The sequence below is a fragment of the Camelus bactrianus genome, chromosome 3 (genome assembly GCF_048773025.1).
Source record: "Camelus bactrianus isolate YW-2024 breed Bactrian camel chromosome 3, ASM4877302v1, whole genome shotgun sequence".
NCBI classification, from domain to species: Eukaryota; Metazoa; Chordata; class Mammalia; order Artiodactyla; family Camelidae; genus Camelus; species Camelus bactrianus.
In genome coordinates, this window is record NC_133541.1 from 11578624 (window position 1) to 11603686 (window position 25063).

At 39.5% G+C, this 25063-nt stretch overlaps 1 protein-coding gene across 1 annotated transcript in view; it reads right to left on the reverse strand.

Moving 5' to 3' along the window:
• The window catches only part of DNAH5 (dynein axonemal heavy chain 5), a 193974-nt gene that overhangs the window by 113625 nt on the left and 55286 nt on the right, over positions 1-25063 (reverse strand). Inside the window, exons 23-35 of the mRNA XM_074353814.1 lie at positions 24088-24289; positions 23273-23508; positions 21707-21925; positions 20594-20656; positions 20052-20290; positions 18909-19149; positions 16608-16807; positions 13840-13993; positions 12157-12320; positions 8410-8566; positions 4733-4945; positions 3781-4005; positions 2209-2381 (exon numbers count right to left, since the gene is read on the reverse strand). Of these exons, the coding sequence (XP_074209915.1) occupies positions 2209-2381; positions 3781-4005; positions 4733-4945; positions 8410-8566; positions 12157-12320; positions 13840-13993; positions 16608-16807; positions 18909-19149; positions 20052-20290; positions 20594-20656; positions 21707-21925; positions 23273-23508; positions 24088-24289 (2486 nt within the window). The remainder of the gene's footprint in view (positions 1-2208; positions 2382-3780; positions 4006-4732; positions 4946-8409; positions 8567-12156; positions 12321-13839; positions 13994-16607; positions 16808-18908; positions 19150-20051; positions 20291-20593; positions 20657-21706; positions 21926-23272; positions 23509-24087; positions 24290-25063) is intronic.

Sequence of the window (25063 nt, forward strand, 5' to 3'; positions counted from 1 at the left end):
CCATACACTCTTGTCTGCTTCCTCCTGTCCCAGTAAGCTACCAGACTCAGAGATGCAGAATGTGATCACGGCACCAAATGAACAATGAACAACCCTGTGACTGAGGACTCATTAACATGCAGTGTTACTGTTAAGTATTCATAGTACTCTGGATGCATTTCACGGCACAGAAACCAGAAACGCTTTCCGTTCTTAACCTTAAACAACATTGAGTCCAAAACGCTGAAAAACTCGCCAAGACAATAATGGTAGGTATTTTTCAGGAAGGTATTTTTCTTTGTTGAGAGCTTGGTTTAGTTACAGACTCTTTGATTACAGGACATGCTTAAGGAGAAATGAAAGGAAAGGTTGGTAAGGAATGTGTTATCAGTGATGAACTCAATATTGAAAAAGCAAACAACCCAATCCAAAAATGGGCAGAAGACCTAAACAGCCACTGTTCCAAAGAAAACATATAGATGGCCGAAAGGGACATGAAAAGGTGTGCAACACCACTAATTATTAGAAAAGGGCAAATCAAAACCACGATGAGGGATCACCTCACACTGGTGAGAATGGTCATCATTAAAAAGTCTACAAATAATGAATGCTGGAGAGACTGTGGAGAAAAGGGAACCCTTCTACATTGTGGGTAGGAATGTAAATTGGTGCAGCCACTATGGAGAACAGTATGGACTTTACTTAGAAAACTAAACATAAAGCTACTGTATGATCCAGCAAACCCACTCTTGCGCATATATCCAGAAAAGAGGAAAACTCTAATTCAAAAGGATACATGCAACCAAATATTCATAGCAGTACTATTTACAATATCCAAGACGTGGAAACAACCCAGGTGCCCATCAACAGATGATTTGTTTAAGAAGATGTGATAGACACACACACACACACACACACACACACACACACACACACACACACACACACACTGGAATATTCCTCAGCCATAAAAAAGAATAAAATACTGCCATTTGCAGCAACACGGATGGACCTGGAAAATATCACACTAAGCGAAACAAGTTAGACAGAGAAAGACAAACATACCACTTATATGTGGAATCTAAAAAATTATACAAATGAATCTATCTGCAAAACAGAACCAGACACACAGACATAGAAAACAAACTTATGGTTACCAAAGAGGAGAGAGAGGGAGGGACAAAGTAGGAGTTTGGGATTAACAAATACACACTACTATACATAAAATAGATAAGCAACAAGGATTTACTGCTAGCACAGGGGATTATATTCAGTATCTTATAATAACCTATAATGGAATATAATCTGAAAAAAAATGAATCACTTTGCTGCATACCAGAAACTAACACAATACTGTAAATTAACTATACTTCAGGAAAAAAGAAATCCTAAACAAAAAAAGAAAAACAATAGTCACATTAACAATACTAATGATGACTAACACTCACTCAGTGCCAGGCCCGGTGCTGGGTCCCCTCCCTACCTCACTAATAGCCCAGAGGTTCATTCTGTGAAAACGAGTAATATTCAGCTTCAGTTTCTATTTACACCAAAAACGGATTGTAACGTTCAGCCATTTTGTCCAAAATAAGCACTCAAAGCATCCCTGAACAGCACATATACAGTTGGCTGATGCCACAAAGTTCAAGTTGGACTAAGTGAATTACAGAATTGGTCATGGAAGGACCCTTGGAGATGAAGAAACTGAGACCGGAGAAGCCGCAGGGGTGCTAGCTAACACACTTGGTAAATAACAGGCAGAGGGTACCACGAAGAACTCCAGGTGTTCAGGGCCATGTCCTCTCCACCACTTTTCACCAGTATTCATACTCAGTTTCTTTCCTGCTAAAAAGCCATCTTAATTGTCTCTGTAATCACAACAGGTGCCACAGTCCCCTAAAGCAGCCCTCAGAGCCCATGGTGACTTGTACCCACTGACACGTGGTGGTTCATATTCCCTCTTACCCCATCTGGTGCCCACTGGGGTCATGTAAACCTACGCTCCCTGAGGCCGAAGGCAAAGGAAGCAGAGTCCGCTTCAGTCACCTCCTAAACCCCATGTGAAGATACATGTGTAAACCTAAAAATACTGACTTTCAAAGACTTTAATATAAAAAAGCTATAAACCCTAAAGAGGCCGTAAGTCAAAATCCCTTGAGCGCCTGGAAAGAATGAAAATGTTGGGGTGAGGGAGACAGAGGTTGCAGAATCACAGAATCCTTCCATCACCTGTCTGTGAGGGGAGTTATGACAAGCCTGTCGGTGCAGCCTAAAAATTCGTTCTGGTAGATGAACGGCACATCTGTGATGTGGATCATCATCTTGTCAGCATCTTCGTTAAAATAAAACCTGCACTGCTTCAGCCACTCAAAGTCTGCAGGGCTCTTGATGTGCATGCGACACTGAAATGCAAAAGGCAGGTGTGAAAACTGAGGTGAGAACCACTTATTAGCCACACACGCTAGCATTCAGGTAGGTCGTGATGTGAAGCAAGTAGAACTCAAAGACAACACAACTAGTTCGGAGATGCCAACTGCCTCGTCATCCAACTCGCTCATTTACTGATCAGCAAAAAAGATCCTTTCAAAGATGTGGGAAAAGGAAAATTCAAGAGAAACCCATAATTGCCCCCCCCCAATTTAAATAGCATGATCTTTAATAGTAAGATGTTCATTTCTTAAATTTCATCCTCAAATGCCCAATATCACAGTGCTACCCATGAAATACAATCTATGAAAAACATGTTTGGGCTTACAAAGATAGAAATAAACAATCTCTTTGGGGGTGGGGGGAAAGGCATCTCTTATGATTATAACAAAGTGCATTGTTGGGTTTTTTCCAATCCATCCATTATTCTTCCAAGGACTTGTAGCAGGCCAGAATTTCTAACATCTAAATGGCAGGTTATTGTCCAGTAATGCTTTCGTTTGAATTTTTTTAACCAAAATTTTAAGCCACTTTAATCGTTTTTCCTTGACCAATAATAAGAAATCTAAAATTACCCTGAGCCCTTTATTTCTCAAAGAGGCAAACGGTGTGCTTAATTCTTAAGAGAGGAGATTAGCACATAACAGCTTGAATTTGCTGCCTTTATTTCTGTTACATCAGAACCAATTTTTCATAATCTTTTTTTACATAATGGGGTGAGACACAATCCAGAAAATTATTATGAAAATAAGAGCTTCATGCCTCTTATCTAATGTTGTATTTTAGAGTAGAGGACACATTTCATTTCTTTCCACATTTCCTATTTTCTACAGCTACTAAACTCTCTTTCCCATCCCTGTTCTTTCTTTAAAGGCGAAGATCTGCATGACACCTGAATGTCACAAACTATATTAGGAAAGGCCATTTGCAATCAATGACATGAAATGTAGCAAAACTTGTTAAAGATGTGATTTATAAAAAGCCTTAAAGGAAGTGCTAAGTAGCTCTACCAGCAACATTACTTATTATTTCTGTAGCTCGAAACTAACAGTCTTCAAGTTTAATAACCAAAAGGAGCACAAGACAAACGCAACCTTTTCAGGGTGCTCCGTGACATTTCAGCATTAAAAAATGATCACATAAAGAATTTTAAAATGAAGTCTAATGCCTCCATAACACCTTAGCAGAGATCATTGGAATATAACTGAAATCTCGTCTAAAGGAAAATCTGACAATCTCTCATCATGAAGATGATTCTTCGCCTGAATTCGACCTTTTCTTTTGAATTCTTTCCAACTATTTCCAGTGGGTAAACACAGACAGGTTCTAGTATTTGCTTTTCTGTATACGCCACAGCGTTTGTAAAGCATTTACCAGGTCATCAAAGATATCTCTTTGGTGCACATGAATAGTAATCAAAGTCTCGTATTTAACTCGCTCCATGGAACTCAGATCCTTTGTTGTCATGTCTATCAGCGTGTTCAGTAGCACCAGGAAAGACTGATTGGTTTCCTGCATGATTTTTTTATCAAACTTGGCATTTTTGAGGGCCTCTTCTGAATCCCGTGTCCATATCATTTGAATTCCTAATAATCCAACCTTATGGAAATAAAAAAGGATTTCTGAGTGCGTATGGCATATGAAGACATTTAAATAGAAATTACAATATCGTGATCAGTTGTGATTATTATGCAAATGTAAAGCCATCCTTGATTGCATCATCTTGGTACGTTATTTTGAAACCTGTGGAAACTCCATTCATATCGTTTACCTGACAATTAAATATGTACAGCCTCATGATGTGTCTACAATTTTTCTTTTTTCATTTTAAGTCCTATCTCTCCCTAGACAGAGTTTAAGCACTGGCAGGGAAAGAATATGTCTTAAACCTGCTTTCCCCAAACTAACACGGGGTTAACACTTAGCAGATGCCCACAAAATCTCTATTGAGCACATGACTAAGAAATATTTTCTGTACTTTAATGCTGAAATAGATTTCTCATTTTTCTGGTAAAGCATACATTCAGTACGTTTTTAGGATTTATATACTAAAGAGATTCAGTAAGAAAAAATTATTTTAAGTTAAAGGAAATCTATCAAATATCTCTACAGCACAAATACATATATTTGAAACTATACACATATATAATATACCACATCAAATAATTAAAATCTTTAAGCTTATTTATGTTTAACAAATCCTCATGGAAATCTTAATCTTGTTCCAGAGTTAAATTATAGGCAGTTGCGTAGTTTGCAATAGACAATGCCTGTAGTCTATAATGGCTATCCTGTAAAACATACTTCCCAATTTCAATACACTGACCTGAGCAGGGAAGGAAGAAAGAAATTCGATCAGTTGGAAACCTGTTTCCCGAATATTTGCAGCTGCTTGGCGAATCACAAGATGTAATGAGGACTGAGATTCCTCCAATAGAGAATTAAGCCAAACTTCCACATTGCCCTCTGCTATCACGGGTTTATCCAATTCAATCGTCTCACCCTCTCGAGAGGAAATTGACAGAATGCAATCATAGATCTGTGTTGAAAACCCAAATAAAAAAGCTATATTTTTATAAAGAATAAATTCCTCCATTGCCCTCCTGGCAATGTTATCCTTTCCGTAGAAAATTAAGCTACATAATACAAAATAAAAGGCAAAGTATGATACAAAATCAATTCCAAAACATTTTTAAGCTATCCATGAAATCGAAAAGGGAATACTAAATCAATTGCAAATAGTCTATATTTGAGAGAGGATAAACTTGTTTTCTATAAGAAATATTTGATAGACATGTGATGATCAAAAAAATGTCTGAAGTGTCCCCAGATGACTTCTCTAAGAGCCTGTCATTCCCCCCACAAGCTTCTCAGCTGACAGCAGCAAAGGCCTGGTCAGTAGATCAATGCGAACATCTTACAAGGTAATTCCAATCTGATACTAAACATTGTGCTCTTTACAGGAGCCCTTGGTTGCGCATCATGTTTTCTAGTTCAAACGCAGCTCCTAGTCTGGTCATTTCACTTTAATTTCCATGGCATAATGAGAACATTTGGAGTATCTGGAGTTCCAAAATACAGTTCAAACAGTGCCCTGCTATTCACCGACCATGCAATATTGGAAGGCACACCACTGAGACTAAATTTCTTGCCTCTAATCAGTCATTAAAAATCATGTCTGCCCTACTTCCTTAGTCCCTATTTCCCTACGCATCTCACAGGCTACTCATGCCAACTGAAACACAGTTGGCCCTCTGTATCCACGGGTTCCGAATCCACAGATTCAACCAACAGCAGATGGACAATATTTGGGAAAAAAAAATTCCAAAAGTTCCAAAAAGCAAAACTTGAATTTGCCACATGCTGGCAACTATTTACACAGCATTTACATTATATTAGGTATTATAAGTAATCTAGAGACCGAGGGTATGTTATACATAAATACTGTAACGTTTTATATAAGGGACTGAAGCATCCGTGGATTTTGGTATCTGCTGGGGTCCTGGAACAAATCCTCCCAACAGATACCAAGGGAAGGCTGTGATGCAAACCATAAAATAAATACAAATGTTTGTTGTTGGTTTTGTTCTTTCATCAGTGGAATGGTGTTCCCTCGGGCTCGGACTTAGTCTGTATTAATGAAATCCTCCTTAGTTGTCCACAGAAGTGATCTACGAAGAAGCTAATGAGCCTTAGGCTTCAAGGACCCTCGCTTACACAAACCCTGAATATAAACCTATATTTATAATTGTATAAGATTTAGAACCCACAAAATCAGGATCTGCCCCTGGTTGTAGAAATCCTACAACAGGAACAAGAACAAAACAAGAAAAAGCAAGCTATTTATTTTTAAGAAGTAATTGCTATGGACAGAAGCTAAAAATGAGGAAGTTCAAACTATCTTCAGTGTACAATGAGGTGGGGAGAAGCTTCACTCCAGGACCAGGAAGTCCTGATGCTAAAGCAGAAGGATTTAAGCAAACCATCAGGAAGAACTTCCTGGGTCATTCAGTCTCCTCTTGCAACCCACACATCCAGTAGATCTACAAAAAACATTGATTTTTACCATTCAATCTATCCTGTCTTTCTCTCCACCCACCCTCCTCATCAGGGCTTTCTTGTGTCAGCTCAGCCTTTTCCATGCTGACTTTGCAATCACTTCTGACACTGGTTTCCTTGCCCCATTCTATTCCACCTCCTACACTGAGCCAGAGGATCCTTCTGAAACACAAATCAGGTCACTGCGCTGCTTAAAACCCCCTATGCCTTTTGTCATGTTCATGAGGAAGTATGTGCCTGAGTGTGATGGACTTGGCCTTTTGGAATTTGGTCCATGCCTCCTTTTCCCTTTGCCCATCACCCTGTGTCGCGGTTTAAATGTGTCCTCCAAAAATATATGTTCAAGTCCTCAGCACCAAAACCTGTGGAAATAGAGTGTTTGCAGATGTAATCAAGTTATGATGAGGTCATCCTGGATGAGGGTGGACCCTCATCCAATGACAGGTGTCCTTTGAAGAAGAAGGAAATTGAGACCCAGAGACACAGACACCCAGGGAGAATGCCATGTGAAAACAAAGGCAGGGATGGAAGTGAGGTGTCTATAAGCCAAGGAGCACCAAGGATGGCTGACTACCACCAGGAACAAGGAGAGAGGCACCGAGCAGATTCATCCTTGGAGCCTCCAGTAGGAACCAGCCCTGCCAACACCTTAAGTTCGGACGTCTAGCCTCTAGAACTGTGAGAGAATAGATTTCTGTTGTTTTAATCCACCGAAGCCCTAGGAAAGTAATACACTCCCTCACATACCCACCCTTCCGGCATCCTAGGCTGCCACACCTCCGGACCCTTGCACCTGCCCTTCCTCTGGCCAGACCACGTGTCCTTTCCCCACCTGCCTGGTCACATTCCACTCGCCTTCAGAACATAAGTGCAAACACTGTATTCTCCTGCAGGAAGCCCTCTCTTACACCCTTTACACCCAGGCCAGGGCTCCCTAATGGGCACTCCCATGTTCCTTGTGTGCAACACAAGCACAGCAAGCCAAAAATATCAACATTTTAATTGCTAAATTTCTCTTGAATGTTGTACTGCATAAAAATGACATCAGTATGGGTTATGCCATAGTCGTCCTTGAAACCCTAGGACTGGCATCATGCCTGACGCACAGCAAGGGGCTTTTAATGGCTTCCAATGAACCAGCTCTACCACCGCATGAATTGCACTCTGTAGACTCCACCAGAGCACGAGTTCCCTGAGGATGGTACGTTCTCACTGTTAAGCACAACATCCAGTCCAGGGTATTTGCTCAACAGACGCAAATTGCATTCTAGGATGAATAAATAAATGATACTGAGGTTTGTACGAAGCACTAAAGAGGAACTCGATCTGTTATCCAACAGGAAGGGTCACTTTTGTAGGGAAACTGGGCTGAAGGGGTTAGACAAAATCTTCTGGCAGCTGTGCGAATATAGTCTCCCTCACATGCAATGACCTCTTTTGGGTTCTATACAAGTTCTTCCGTGACTCTAGAAAATTGTTGGGAGTGTTTTAAAAAACGAAAAGAAAACGTTTTCAATGGAGAATGATGAAAAACATGGAAGACCATCATGCCGAAAAACGTCTGAAGCCTGATCAGAACAGTCAAGTCACTGCGGCGATTCTGTTGAGTCAAGGCACTGTCTGATGAGCAATTAGTTTCTTTGCTTTGTTGAATTTCTAAGCAATTAATTTGGCATGTAAAGCCATGAATGCCACATATGACGCATTCCTAATCATATTTAAACTGTTTGTTATTCAAATCTACACGCTGAATGTTAAGAAATGACATAATCCTGAAGGCAAATTGGGCCCCAAAGTTGTTGGTGTTTTTTTCTCAAGTCACTGGCTGATAGTTAATGGACAGAAACGTAATTCTTTGTAAACACTATTGGAGAGCTACTTAATGAAGACAGCTGAGATTCCATGATATGGTCATTGCTGGCCAATAATGAGAATCAGGCAAACCTTTTCGTGAAACTTGACGGTTTTAATGTTGTCAAACACATTCAGCAGATGGGCTTGTATAGCGTGGGTGTCCGATGCCTGCCCCAGGATCTCCAGAAGGGTAGGGTCTGAGACAAAGAAGAACCGAGGAAAGCAAAGTCGTTTTTTCTCCAAGTATCTAAGTGGGGAGGGAAAGACAGACTTCATAAACACACAAACCAGGCTTTTCTAGGAATAAATTAATCTGGATGACAAAAGGGGGAAAGATTTTGAGACAATCTAATTTTCCTGCACACTCCTCAATGTTTTCGTTTTGTTCTGGGTTTTTTTGTTTTCTTTTGTTCTGTTTTGTTTTGTTTTTGCAACTCATTTGACCAAGTAGCATTCCATATTCTGATGGGGAGACATATTTTCCCCCAGAATTGATAAAATTGCTTCACTTTTCACAAGTGTAATGTATACATTTGACTTAATCTGGAAATTTTTATACTTTTTTTGTAGAGGACAAGAAAAATTACACACAGGGAGGTTTTTTTGGTTTTGTTTTTATTTTGTTGAAAAGCACAGTGCTATATCAGCTAAAGGCTGCATCTCATTCTTGGAATTGTATCTTAAAAGAATCCAATGATCCCATCACTGAAGCAGAAGCGAAATTCCAGCTACAAATGAGCTACATGGAAGGGCCCTGGCACTGCTCTCCACCTCCAGGAGTAACGGAAACCAAGTGAATGAATGTTCCTCTCTCATCGCCCGGCTTTCACTGCACTTTTGTTTCTATATTTGCTTTATTTTATGGTGATTCCTTAAGTCATGGATCTATTTTTCTGTCATTCTCAGATCTATACCTCTGTGTCTTCAGTGTCTAGCCCGTCTTGAAGTAATTAATGCAGTTTTAACTACAATTTCTCTTTGAAATCTCTCTTGTATCAAATATCCTTCAACATTTACTTGACTTGATTCAACAACTTTATAAATTAAATCATAATACCAGATCGTCTAATTTTTCTAAAAATTTATGTTGGAAAATCTCTTTGCAATTGTTCTGTTTTTAAGTAGACATTTAAAGGATGCTCCACTGATATTTTATTTAGCTGTGATCATAGTGTTTCATAATGCCTGCTTAGGACAATTTTTTTCAAGGGAAAGTTTCAGAATAGGCTTGTCAGTTAAAGTTTCAAGTATTTTCTACAGAAAACTGTGGCCCTGCCTCCAGCTACTACTGAACCTGCCTTCGTATGCAGTGGGACAGACATCCTTGAAGGATGGTCTTGTTGGCTCTTCAGCTTTCCTGAAAGCATGTCAACTTTGTCACCTCCCCGCAACTGAACGCCGAAGCCTGTGGACTTGTCCTTAACCAGCAGTGCGGACTGTCTTTCCTCTAGACACTTTTCAGGGTTAAATCTCCCTCATTTGCACTGCCCCATATTTTCCATCAACTTGAATATGAAAACGATATTAGTCAAGGGTTTTTTGAGGCGGATGCAGTCATTCCGCTCCCCCAGTTCCCTGGATCCGGCCGTTTTACGGGACAGGCTCACCGACTCACTGTGACAAGAAAGCATGTGAGGATTCTTCCCCGTCCTCCCTTTTAAGAGGACGCACAACAGAATTTCCCCCATGGTATCACTTTAAAACAAAAATATACTGTTTTCCTGAGCAACTGGGACCTTTTATTTTCCTGTGAATGTTGTACCTAATCGTACACCTCTCACTGCTCTGGTCCCTAGGGAGGAACTTTGGTCTTTGAGCCTGGGGTCTATTCCCAGCTTTGCTCTAAGCCAAATTTACCATCTTCGTTTATTAGCCCTTATTTTCCTTTGACTTTACTTTTCTCAACACTTTATTTTTCAGCAGCCATTTCTAAGGGTTCTTTGGTCAGCCAAGCATAAATAAGTAAACCCTATTATTTTCATGTTATCACACAGGTGTTTCTTCTAGTTTCAGCTTTGTCACTATTTTTTTTTTTTTTTTGGTTCAAGTTTAAGCAACTTCTCTATTTCCTTCACAGAGATCTTCCCAAAGTGCCCAGTGTTTTAACCCCCACCCGTGACTATGAGCACAGTCCAGCATAGGCGGCCTCAATTCTTCAGTGCACAGGACAGCTGCCTGTTCACAGGCAGTGTTATGGGTACTATTATAGGTACTGAGGACAGGGGGACATCTGGATGGGGACAGGCCACCCAGAGTCAGCCAAGGCAACATGATCATTTAGTCTGAGTTAAATGCTCATAGTATATGACACTTCATAAGTGTGCATCTCAGTGCAGTTTTTTAAAAATCTTCCTTTTATTTTATTTGTTTATGTAATAGCAGGACTGAGGATCGAACCCAGGACCTCCCACGTGGGAAGCACGCACACTGCTGCTGCGCTACGCTCGCCCCCACAGCAGGGTTTTCATCCCTGACGCTACTCCCACCCAGCACTACAGATAACTGTGATGGCTTATTTTAGGTGTAGGTTTGATGACACCACGACACCCAGTTATGTAGCCACTGTCCTAGATGTTTCTATGAAGATTTTTTTGGATGAGTTTAACATTTAAATCAGCAGACTTTGAGTGAAGCAGACTACCCTACATAATGTGGGTGGGCCTTGCCCAACCAGCAGAGGAAGAGGGAATTCTGCCAGGAGGCGGCCTCGGGGCTTCAGCTGAAGCAGCCTCGACTCTTCCTGGGTCTCTAGGCTGTCAGCCTACCCTGGGATTTGACTTGCCAGCCTCCACAATCACATCTCTCTCCATTTCTCTCCTCGTGTGTGCGTGTGTGTGCACACATGTGCGCATGTGTGTGTGTGTGTGTGTGTGCGTCCTATTGGTTCTAATTTCTAGAGAACCCTGACCAATACAGTAATCACTAGTTCACCCAAAATTTCTCCATAGACACTGACTATTCTAAGGAGATTAACAGAAGGGGAGATATTCAAAAGCATGTGGATTCCAGTTATAAAACAGTTAAGACATGGGGATACAATGTACAGCAGGGTGGCTATGTTAATTATACTGTATTGCACATTTGTATTGCTAACAGAGGTGATCTTAAAAGTTCTCATCACAAGAAAAGAAATGTGTAACTCTACAGGATGATGAATGTTAACTAGACTTACTGTGGTGATCACTTTGCAATATATACAAATATAAAATTACTACGTTTTACATCTGAAACTAATATTATGTGTCAATTATACCTCAATTTAAAAAAATAAAAAGGAAATAAAAGTATGTGTAGGTAACTGGTTTTTATAACATTACTATTTAACATATTTCTACTTCATGATTTTATCTTGATTAGCGAAAGAGGGAGAAAATTCATTATCATTCTTGGAATTCATCCATATATGTAAGTGCACGTGTGTGTGTGTGTTGATGGATATCAGCTCAGGCTCTCATTTTTGTATAATCTTGACTTCTTGTGTACACTACACACTATTCATATTGTTCTTGGTTGAATAGTAATGGAATAGTTTGGTTCTTCAGATGTTTATCAGAAAGATCGGCATATTAATTTTAAAAACAAGGACTGTATGAGAATATTCACAAGATGTTGTCCCAGTGATGGAAGAAGCCATAAGTCCTATAATTCCAGCATCAGGGAAAATCCAGTAACTTGGAGAGACTATAAGTCTCCAAACTATCAGCTTTATCTATGCCACAACATTCGACATGAATTAAGTCTTAGAAAAAGAAAACCAGTTTGGTTAATCCTGTCTAGTCTCTCTGATCCCTTTCATCTCTAGGCAACTAAGAGCCTTCACAGAGCCAGCGAACTCACCCAGTTAGGGATTTCTGGCAGATCTCCAACTGGTCCAGCAAGTGCGGTAACAGCTGCCCCATGGTCTCATCGCCAATGCAACACTGAACCACGTTGGGCGTCTCATGCGCTCGAGTCATGATCTTCACCCAAGATTTATCTATATTGGAAAAGCGCTTGGCTTCCTGTAAGAACAAGAGCAAAGCACACTTCGACACGTTGGTGATCTCAAGGACAGAGCATCTCACAAACCTCCCACTGAGGCCAGGCTTCTGACCAGTCTGGATACCCAGCTACACATGCCTGAAATGTCACATGTGTTCTAGTCCAGCTCTCCTCTGGCCTTTTGTACCATAGCACCCCCTTTTCTTAAGCAAGACTCTTTAGCTCAAACTTGATACCCCATTTTGTTAACTAAAAACAGTTAAGACTAATAATACAAGACAAGCCCATTTGGGAGGAAAGGACCCTCCCAGTTGTTTCCAGCAGTTAACGGCCAAATGCAGTGAATCTTGTGTTTTTCAAGTTTTCTGCATAGAACATTGAATTGTTTGTGTATTTAGAAAACAAACATTTGAAAATAAGGTACAAAATTAATTACAGGATGACCTTAATATTCTGAAATTTTTAAAAATTGATTTTGTATGAAAAATGGAAAATGCACAGATTATGTTGAAAGAGTAGGAATAAAGTTTATTTTCTTCCTTAAGAAAGAAGGTGATGTGCATTTTACCAACAAGCACATACCATCAAACATGAGAGCAAGAAACTTCACCCAGCTCCCTCAACAGTGTATGTGAAAGTTTCCATTATTAAGTCCAACTTGAGATGCTTCCTCGCCCATCAAAAAGAAAAACAGGCCAAAATATAAAAGCAAAAATAAATACTTAAAATTTGAATGTCTGGATACAATTCACTGGTAGCTAAAAAAATAAATCAGCTAACAGATCTGTCCCTTATAATTAAATTTAAAACTAACCTAAAAGAAAACTAGGAAACGTAAACGAAGCGAACACTCAACATAACTGTGTTTCTAAAACTCAAATATATTGCTAAAACGTTATAATTTTGCAAACAATTTAAGGTAATTGGATAAGAATTGTTGAGATTTGGCAAAAAAAAAAAAATTTTTTTTAATCTCAAAATACACTAGTACCTAGTGAGATGATTACAGTTTGATGAGAAAAAACACACTCAACATCTTGAGAAGAAGCCCTTTTTGTTTGGGAGTTCTGCCCCGCAGATTTCCACCCCTCAACTTTACAGTACAGATATAATTGAGTACATTGTATAGCGTGAGTTATTTTAAACTGTCAGTGGTAGAAGAACAAATTATCCTACCATTGTCAAGATAACTAGTCTGTAATTCCACCCTGTTCCAAATTCCACCTTCAAATTATCTGAAGAAGCGTATCAACTATGCAGGCATTCATTCTTTGTTGTTGTTTTTTTTAACCCCCCCATTTCCTATAAAACTTCCCGGTTTGGGAGCATTCTTACTGTCATTTGCACGCCCCTTCTTTTCCACAATTACTCTCTCTCTCTCTCTCTGAAGAGAAATTCAACAACAAAAACAAAAAGATTGGGGAGAGGGTAGCTGAAATAAAGGTTAAAATATAACTGCATTTTTTAAGGAATTATGAGTTGTTAGCTAATTCTTTAAGTTCAAAATCTAATGAAATCATAAAAAAAAAATTCTAAAACCTTGGGAAGCTGCTTGGCAATGTCTCCTCCCACAAAGACGGCTTCTAAGTAAATCCACAAGTTTTGCACCATCATCCAGTTCTCGATGATGTCTGTTGAGTTGGAAAGGTGATGCACCCACTTTTGAATCTGGGCTTTGAATGGCGTATTGTACCTAAAATGAGAAATATGTTCAGAATTTGATTTTTGGGGTGTTTTGTTTTTATTGGTGTTTTCCAACTAAAGAGGTTTGTTTTTTTTTTTAATCCTAATTTTGACCTATTTCTTTACAACTATGCTTATGCCACTGGCTTTTAAAATGATGCTACCAAGTGATTAATTCATCACCACATACTGGATATTGTACCAACTTTTTCCCTTTTGACCCAGAGCACAGGGAGGCGGGAGACGTATCATCTAAGGAGTTCAGGGATCACCCTGGACTCCACCCAGCTGCTGGAATAGGATCACTCTGGTCATCGTTGCTGCGGCCACGAGTAAAACATTTTCTCTGCTGAGCTTCTGTGCTTATTCCGGACAGCCTCCGGTTTCTCATGTGATATGGAGCAATTACAGAGCTGTTGGCAGGGGCCCAATAACTAATTCAATTTTCAAATATGATACTATCTGGACTCTCCCTGCAGCTTCCCCTCTTCTGGGCCTCTTTCCAACTTCCCATCCGCTCCTGTCCACCCACGTCTGTGTGTATAAGCATGTGTGAGGGTTTCTGCGTGTACACACGTTTACCCTGATGGCCACTTTTCTGCCTCTCTCCCAGTTAATCTATCTTCCCTTTTTCTTCTTGAGGCAGAAACTGACAATGGTCCCCTAATGTCTTTTTCTCCTCCTTTAGAGAGAGCACCCCATTTCTACCTTGATTCACAGCTGCCTGGTTAAAATACTGAATTTCACAACCTCCTTTGCAGCGATGTGCAGTTGCAGGGTTAATTTCCACATCAATTGTCCTCAGGCTTAGCTGCACATTCTAACTATCTGATAAATATTAAAAACTACCAAGGCCTGTCTAGATCCCACCCCCAGGAACTCTGATTCAGTCAGTCTGGGATGGGGCCCAGGCGTTGAGATTTTTTTTAGATTCCCTAGGGGTTTCTATTGTGTAGCCAAGGCTGAAAACCACTCTTCCAGACGAGAAGTGAGCGGCACCATTGGATGTAAGGGGTAGAAGGAAGGAGAAGGGCTACACCTGGACAAGACAGAAGAGTGAGCCAGACAGAGTGTGGGTCCCCAGGGACGTGGTGGAGTCCACACTCCGACCTGAACCATCGATCTCGGGACTTCTTTAACTTGAGAAAGACATCAACTTCAGTTTTGCTGAAGCAATGTTGAATGTGGTGCTTCTGCTACCTGCAGACGACCTTAATCCTAAACAATGATACTGCCTTCCATTGTTTTCTTCTTCTCTTTCTTCTCCCTTTATTAATCTCTCCAGGCCAACATAATATGGACTTGAAGTCATCACAAATATTAGTCGTATTAATGAGTAAAATTTTAATTTCCATATTCTTAATTGTTAACCAGGTTCTTTTAATAATCTACACATCTTTCTGGGGTTTTTTGTTTATGCTTTTCACAAGAATATAGGTCCATTGCAACAGAGATCTTTGTTTTATTCACTCTTCTATCCACAGCGCCTAGAAGACCACCTGGCGCATAGTAGGTGTTCCATAAATTTGTGTTGAATACGTGTTCCTCATACAACTCTGTGGATCCGATGCCATTGGCAAGGAAAGTTTCCCCATCCCTAACACAGGTGATGTTTACTTAATTTATACATGTACTTTTTCTGCCTCCATAGGATATGTTATCTTCCACCTGTCCTTAATTCTGACTGGGTGTGAAGAACAACCAAATTTATTAAAACTCACCAAATCCTAAGTAGTTCAGACTCACGGTTAGCAGTGGTCTAACTCTCTAAGATCTAATTTTATAGTCTATATTACTCATTTCAAACACTTAGGTGTATCAAGTAAAGTAGACGAATTTTTATCAAAACAGTCTTAGGTGGTTATTACTTCCTATGTTAAAATGATTGATACACAAATTCACAGAGGATAGAGTGACATTTTAAAGATAGGATAGTACAAAAATTCATATCTCAATGATATCCACGTTTTACACCATTACCATTTACTCGAGAAAATCCTGGTGAACAAAAAATTATTTCAGAAAAAGCAAAAGGAAGCATTGAACCAAGGAAATCTAAGTTTATGAGTCTCTGGCTCGCATGTCCAAAGCATGACGGCTCTGCTGTTACTGTCAAATGGAAACGTTAGGCTGGCATTAGTCTGTGCTGTTTTACTTCTGTTTATGAATGAAATTCATTTTCTATCTTAATCTGTCATCACATTAAAGTATGTACCCAACTGAGAGTGTCTAGTCCACAGATGTTGGCAAAAAGGTTTTCCAAGTGGCATAATTATTCTAAAATTCAGAATAATTTTCCCCCTGGAATCTAGAGCCTGTTGAGCTGTCAGCTGTGCAGTGAGGCTTGTCAGAAGTGAAGTTGAAATGTTCCGTGAGATGCAAGTCGTTAATTACATGTTGCATTATTTCGTCCAACTGATGGTCCCAGACACATCCCACAAGTAGAGGATAATTAAATAGAAACAGTTTTATCCGTGCTGTGCCAAAGGCTAAAATTAAAACAAGTACTTTTAATGCTGAATAAATTGTACAAGGGGCATTGTTGCAATTTTTGATCAATTTCCCTTGAAGTGTTTGTTAGTATGGTTCTCAAATCTCAGGGAAAAGATGGATGGTTTCCCTACCTGTTGCTCAGTAGGGAGCCCAGTAACATCAAGCTGTCCTCCATGCTGGCGATGATTTCCGACGTACTGTCTCCTCGCAAGAGGAGCTCTCCACGGGTTTTAAAGCTGCCAAACGTGAATGTTTTGTGGTCCCATTCATTAATCACTTGCTTCAGCTTTTGCTCAATGTCTCTCTCTTTCACCGCACTGATACAGATGTCCTATTAAAATTTCATCATTTTATCACATGAAAGGCACACATGCTTCTTGAATAGTCTTGATCAGCAGAGGTCCTATCTTTTGCTTTATATGTCTCTAAATACACTTATATTTCTTGACCTAAACTGCAATATAATAAATGGCGTCTATGTAGATATAGATTTACCCTAATTTGTAAAATTTCCCACCAAACTAGTCCAGAAAGAAAGATGACAGAAAAGATAGCACAACAGTGAAATATTATTTGGCCGTTAAAAAAAGAAAGAAATCCTGCTACTTGTGACAGCATGGATGGACCTTAAGTACATTGGGTGAAGTAAGTCAGACAAAGACAAATACTATATGACAGCCCTTGAATGTGGAATCTTTAAAAAAAAAAAAAAAAACCTTGAAAAAAACAGAAAGTGGAATGGTAGTTATCAGGGGCTGGGGGTGGGGCAATGGGAGAGATGTTATACCCATTCGCAACTAATAGATAAATAAGTTCTAGAGTTCTAATCTATGCTACAGTGATTATAGATTGAAAACTATATTATAAATGTTAAATTTGCTAACAGACTGGATCTCAATTGTTCCCACCACTAAAAGAAATGATAAATGAGATAGAGTTGCTAGCCAATGCTACAATGGTGATTATGTTGCCATATAAATGTATCAAATAATATGCTGCAGATCTTAAAGTTACATAATGTTAAATATAAATTATATCTCTATAAAAATTAAGATTAAAAAAGATATGCAATAGTCTTTTAAATTTTGAAGCTTTAATCAAAGACAAAATTTAACGTGTCTCTGATTTAACTCTAAAGTCAAATCAATGCAGTATGAGAGGAGGGAATTAACAGAACCTGACTTCTTCCCAGCTCTCTGATCACTTTCTCTGTCTTCTCTGCAGCCTTATCTTCTCCTGGACCATTGGTCAAACCCTTCCTTGCCCTCTTCTTGTCTCGCTCTGCACTGCCTCTCTGAATAGATCCACATTCATCTGCCTACTGGGCTTCTCTGCTTGGATGCATCAAGGGAATCCCAGACACAGTCTGTGAAATATCAAACTCATGCCCTAAATCAAGCTCATAGTCTTTGCACCTTGTCATTCCACCTGATTCCCTTCCAATATTCCCTGTCTCAGTGACAAGCACCATCATCCACCTAGATCTCTCAGCAACAAAGCTGGAGTTCATCCTTAGCTCCCCCCCATTTCTCTACCATGTTCTCTCCATCGTCAAAGTCTACCCAGTTTTCCTCCTGTCTCATCAATCTTTTCTCCCCTCTCCAGCTTCGCTTCCTGCCACCTCATCTGACCATCATTATCTCTTGCCTGGGATATTTGTATAACCTCCCAATTGGTCTTCCCAGCATTGCCCCATGGCCTCCTCCAGTCCTTCCTCCTCACAGCGACCTGAGTGATCATCACAAAATGCAAATACCATGTCATCCCCTGCTCAAAATGCATCTCCCAGATGGCCTCCTACTGCTCCAAAGACTGAAATCAATGGCATGTTCTAGCCCCACTCCGTCTCCCCATCCTTAGCTGTCTCCTTTCTCCCCGCTCTCCATGCCTCAGCCACCCTGGCCTTCTGGTGCCCCAAACACACCTCAGGACCCTTCACACATGTTGTTCCATCTGCCTGACATTGTCTTCTTTGTACTTTCCAAGCCCCTCATCACCTCTCCACACAAGCACACCATCTTCACCCAGCAGTCATGCACACACACCCCAGCCTCCCTAACCTTCATTGCTCTCCCCTGACTCCTAGACAGGTCCAGCCCCATTATCAGAGGCCCTCATGGAGCAGCATACTTCCACTTCAGTGGTCAGTGGCATTTACCGCAGCTTGTAACTCTACCTTTATTTGTATAATTATTTAATTATACAAGTTAATGATCTATGAATGCAGGAATGCATTCTTATATCCCCAGCACTTAACACAGAACCTGTCTCCTAAACACTGTTGAAGGAATTAATAGCTAAATGTCAGGAAAGGAGTTTTAGTTGTCCTAGCATGATTGACTGCTCCAACAGTCCATAATGTAGGAATACTATCAAATACATCCCACGGAACCTTCTAATTTCCCACCACATTGTACCCTCCATCAGTGTACCTCTATTTCCTCTTTGTATTTCAGAAGCGGTGCCTCCACAATATTTCTTAACTTAAAAGTTTCATTCCCCACATCTAAACTGTGCCCAGTGAGAGCAGCTATCCTTTTCCAGTGCCTCTCCATCATGGCCTTACTGGCCATGTGCTCCAGCAATGGGCAGCACTCGCTGAAGTCATCAATGGTCTTCTTCAAATCCAAAAAAGCCTGCCAGTCCTTCAAGGCCCGGGGTAGCTTCCTACATCTGCAAAGAAAAGCCAATATGCAGGGAACTATGTTCAATACCTTGCAATAACCTTTAATAGAAAAGAATATGAAAATGAATATACGTATGTTTATGCATGACTAGGACATTGTGCTGCACCAGAAATTGACACATTGTAACTAACTGTACTTCAATAAAAAAAAAAGAAGAAGAAAAGCCAATACGAAAGATCATTTGACTATAAGCCCGGATGTCTGCAGTCCAAGACTGACTGTTTGCACATCTATCAAAAATAGTCGCTTTGAATACCTGTCACTTTTGTAAATCTCATGACTCAGAGAATAGTTGTTTGTAATATACTTTTGCATTATAGAACATTACTCCTTCCAATCAGGAATGATTTTTTTTTCAATTCCCTCATAAAAATTAACTACATAAAAGGCATTATTTGAAAGCATAGGGGTACTTCCCAATTCAACTCAATTCTACAAACACATATTGAGACCCTACTAAGCACAGAGCACAGCACAGTGTACTAGGCTGTCAACTGAAAAACACAACACATGACCCTCCATTTTCTTTGGGTTCAACACTTAAAAGATGTAGAAAAATCACAGGGTTCTTGCTTTTATTCCGGGAAATCATCTAACATAAACTTCAAATGTTTGGTAACTGTAATACAAATAGAGATCAGCTCCCTCTAAGCTGCAGAAAAGCCCATGACAAGATTCATCCAGGTTTAAAGGATGTGCTTGTCTCACCAGGCACACACAGGGGTAATTAATAAATAGTGTTTGACAAGGGTGATGTCAACGGACAAGAGCAATGCAGCACGTTGTGCTTTTGAAACATCCGAGTGAAAAAAGAACTTGACAGCCTATCAAAGAGGAAAGCATTTGAGGTTCAAGAGCTCTGGGCATACTAAACACTTAATTTCTCACCTGTTCTGGAACTCTAAAAGTTCACTGTTGATTTTTTCAATATTCACTTCTGACCAAAGGATATCGTGATAGCTATCTACAGTTTCTATGACGCTGTTGTACAGAGTGTATATTTTCTGTAGAAGATTTAGTTGCTTCTTGATTTCGAGAAGCTGGGGATACTGCGTAACTGGCAAGCCAAAAAGCTCCTCTCCCCCAGTATAGGTGAGGTATTTCCGATAGATATTATCAAACTGATTCTAATAAAAATACAAGTGAAAACTCATCAGAAATGATTCACACATGAATAAACATACAAATGAAAAAAAAAAGATTGGCAAATGATGCATGATCTCTGAGCACATGTAAGTAAGAACACTAAATGAGTATATTTAATTACATAGAAACCAATTCTAATTATAACCATACCAAATCATATTTTTTAATGTAACTACATGCTATATTCCACAATGGGCTTCTCTATATTAAGGGGAAAAATGTATGTGTTTAAAATACATTAAGGTTTTGATTGTATGGAAGGTCAGAAAAACTAAAAAGGTCACCTGGAACATGATAAGCCTATCACTGGCTTCCTGGGGTTTCAAGCCGCATGCCATTGGCCCATTCTGAAACAACACGTTAAAATAAACAGAAAATAAATGAAGTGTTTGCATACAAATTTCATGAGCTCAAAGTATTTGGATATCAAACTTAGTTCTCATGTACTAAGTACATGATAGGAAACTTAGTTTTTTATTTATAAAAAAGGACTCAGGAAAGTGATTCATTTGAAAATATTTTCAAGGCCAAAAAAAGCCAAGTTAATGCCACAACTTCCATATGTCAAGAAATTTTGAAAATTAAACATGTTAGGTGACACAGGCAAAGAAGGGTCAATAACTATTCTGTAGGAAGCACACACAATGTCTGGTTTTGACCTAAAACACTAATGCCAGATACCTCACAGAGTTCACCACTCTAATCTTTTTGTAAAGTGCCCTGTAATATTAACATTCCAATCAGGTTTTCCTACAATAGACCATCTTAGATATCTGGATTTCTGTGCTTCTTTATCCGTGAAGTTGGTGCATGAATCCAGTCTCCTAACTTCATTCACTTTGTGGTTTGTGTGCTACTAGTTAATATACACAAATTTTACCCTACAGGCTACATATTTCCTTTCTGTAAAACATTATAATTGGCTGGAAATGGTGTCCTTACACAACATATTCCGTGTAGAAGATTCTGCACTGAAACTTATTTATGTATGATTAAATTATGGACTCCATCTGGCTTGTCCACTTTTGCATTTTCAGCACCAAGGGCAGTTCTAAGTATTTTCTGAACTAATGGGTGCTCTGGGAAGGACGATCACTACAACCCTATGCGAACAGTATTTGTCCACACAAATCCAGAAAGATTCAACTTCAGTAAGAGACCAATGATACAACATAAACAGCACTTCTAAATTTTCATTTTACTGTTAAGTCACTCTGGATGAAACGTAAGGGGGAAAAGGATTGTGAAAGGGTACTATCTTTGCTCTCATGAAAATAAAACTTCCATTCCTAGCAGATTTCATTAAATTTGACATATAATCTTTAAACCACAACTACATTTTGCATGCTATATTCACTCTTCCCCCAAATTACAAACAGAGAAAGCTCAAGTCGTACCAAATCATAGTCCAGATAGAACTGGTGACAGTCTTGGAGGAAGACCTGCACGGTACTAACAAGTTCTTTCCTGAAACTGGGCTGCAGTGAGACTAATTCATTCTGAACTTCACTGGCACGTGCCAGAAGCTTCTCCCAAGTGTAACGCAGAGTATCGACTTTGTCCATCTCTTCCTTTGCTATCAGAAGCCCACATTTGTTAAGTAGGGCATAGGACTCCTATCAAAAAAAAAAAAAAGGAAAATTTAATTTCTGCCAGTCAGATGCATATTAAAGCATTAGAATGGAAAAGCTCAGCATGACAAGGAAACTGCCCAGACACTTATAGTTACTCTACTTGCAAACTTGGAAAAGCTTAAGTGAGTAACTGAGTCACTAAGCTTCAGTGTCCTCATCTGTAAAATGGGAAAATTTGCTGACTGTGTCACAGGATTTTCTTGAATATTGAAAAATATCACTTTAAATGCATTTTGAAAACTGTAAATCAGTATCCAAACAAAAAGCCTTTTTACTTAGGCTCCTAAAATGTATTTGAAGACTGCAAAATTAAATCAAGTCAATTAAAAACATCCAACAATTTAACCGCTAATTTTAGAATAACAAAATAAACCAGAGTTTTAACTCCATTCCATTTCACTTTGTTGGTAAAAGATTCCCATAGTAAGACATAAGAGGGCATACTTGAATCAGAGCCTGGGCCAAGTCATTGCCCTCAGGATGCAAAATCCTGGCCTAGTCTCTTGCCTAGAAGATGAAAATGAGGTAAAGTTTGGTTTTCATGAGAAAGGATTTTTCCTAAGAATCTCTGGTCTCTTCTCCCACCATTGCTCTTCCCCATAGACACTGAATGAATACGTGATTATTAAAGTAATGTGCAACATTAATCAAATGGTATAACGTCTTTGATCCTCAGTTTCCTTGTGTGTAAGTTGTAGCAAGGATTAAACGAGTTAAGATAGGTAAATCCATGAATGGACACTGTCAGTGCCCCATCCAGGTCCTGTTTACCAGCTGGTATTTACATCCCCAACTGTTGGGTGTGCTGGCTTAGGGATCAAGCTGCCTTCTTCCCCTTGAAAACTGTCCTCAGCCAATAGGGGCCTCCTCATGGTGAGATTACAGTCAGTGACCAACTGATAAGGGGAAATAAAGGACAGTCCCCCTTGCCAAGGTGGCATCAACTGTGTGGTGTAAGTCATGCTCCAGAAACCCCTATGGGATTAGGTGGAAGTTAGTCTACAGCTAAGATCACACCCTCCCTTCGCTTCCTCCCACCCCTGACCTCGTCCTTCCTGTTGTGCTCACTCCATTGCTCCCATGTCATCAATAAATCACTCGTACAGAAATCCTTATCTTAGGCTCAGCCCTTAGGGGCCTTAGATGCCATGGAAAGGACTAGAACTGACCCATATGAGGCACCCTATAAAGTTAGATATTATCATTACTAAAATTGTTCTTCTTAGGTTTAGCATCTATTTGTAACTCCAGTCCAGACCTAGTCAATATTTCAGCTAATAGTACCCAACATATGTAGACATTTCTATAGAGCAAACTGTTATCACTTACCTCGATAGGTCCCACTTGAAAGTCAATGGGGATCTGCTGCTCCCTAATTTCCTTCAGTGCTGCCATAGCAATTCGAATATCATCAAGGTCTTTAATTGGCCGACTCAGTTTCTTATTGAATTCTTCAACAAGTGTAAAAATGTTTTCCATCTCACTTCTGTATTTTTTGTTACAGTGACGGCCAATGACAAACATCCAGGCCTTCGTCTCAGCAGTCAAGGTGAACTTCAAGTCGGCTGTAAAACCCAAATGCCCACAGTTCAGTTTGAAAAACTTGAACCGGTATGAGGAGACACAGTGCCACTGTTCACCAATAGTAAATACTTTGCAGGCTGATAGCCCTCTAACACCTGAAAGCTCAAACTGGAAAAAAAGTTAGTTTTTCCTAAATATTATATATTCATTCACTTTATCAAGCTTGTTTTGCCACAGTTCAGAACACATTTCAAAGTGCCAAAAAATATTTTAAACGTACATTATCAAAACTTTTGGGGATAAGCCTCAAATGTTTGTTATTGTTATTTCTTAAAGAAAGTTTTTTTTTAAAAGGGTACATTTTAACTCTAAATATAGACTCATCCCTCCTCTGAATTAGCACTTATTTCAAGGTTTAGCAGCAAAGTGTTCAAAATAGTCCAGAATAAATAATTATGTGGAAGGGACTTAAAAACAAATCTACAAATTGGTCTTAAATCTTGAGCCTCATAAAAGGAAAGTCAATCTTGAAGAGAGTTAGAACTCTCTGGAATACTAACCTAGGTAGAGAGACAGAACAACACTGCTGGATTTTTATGTCTGGAAGAAGATGAACCAACCTGTGCACAGAGCAAGGGCGCCCACACACATGTACTCGGGCTCCGCATTAATTTCCTGCTCTAGTTTTCGGAAGTAGAGAATCTGGGATTCAAATTCAGAAAGCAAGGGGTTTTTCATAATAAATGTCATAACTGTTTCTTCTTTCTCCTTTTGCCAAATGTGATTGTAGCGTTTGAAGCAATCCATGGATGTAATAACTTCCTAGAATACAAATAAGAGATTTGTGTAGAGAATCAGAAATGACACCATGACATATGTGAATATGTCAACTCCTGGTGGTTCCCAGGGATTTATTAAAATGTCTCATTTAGTGACCTGTGTGACTAGTTGAAAATGCCACAGAACTGGAACTAGATACAATCGTGTAAACAGTAACCCAGGATTATTAACAAATGAAACTGCTACTGGCCCTAGCCAAAAAGAGAGGGGGACAGGTTCTAGAGGGGGAAAAGAGAGAGAGAGAATCCATGAAATCTCCTGTGGACAGGGCCCTGTGAACTGGAGCTGGACCTCAGGTCAAAAAACTGCAGTTCACGATCATGCCACAGAGAGGGTGGTGCTGAGAGGGGAAAATGCTCTGAGGTCAGTCTCTTCCCTCGCTCAGAGCTCCTCTAAGAGTCTCATTGGTTGAATCTACTGGAAGCCTCAATGGAAACCTATTGACTTGCTCCCTAAATTCAGAGGGTGGAGATTAGATCTAGAGGGGCAAACAGAATATATTCAGCATCAAACCCCATTGAAAGATTGCATGGAATTACATAAAATGTGTATATATTGGCTAAGGACTGGCATCCATACAATATTAAATCAGTCCATCCAGAAACATTGTATATATTTCTGAATCTTCCCATTCCTATTTTTTTAATTATTCATTCTGTTTTAGAGAAATCTTCACAAAGACCCCACAAATTTCTGATTATGTATGTTCCTAGATATTTTTCTGTGATGTTGCTACTGTAAAAAGGATCTTTTCCC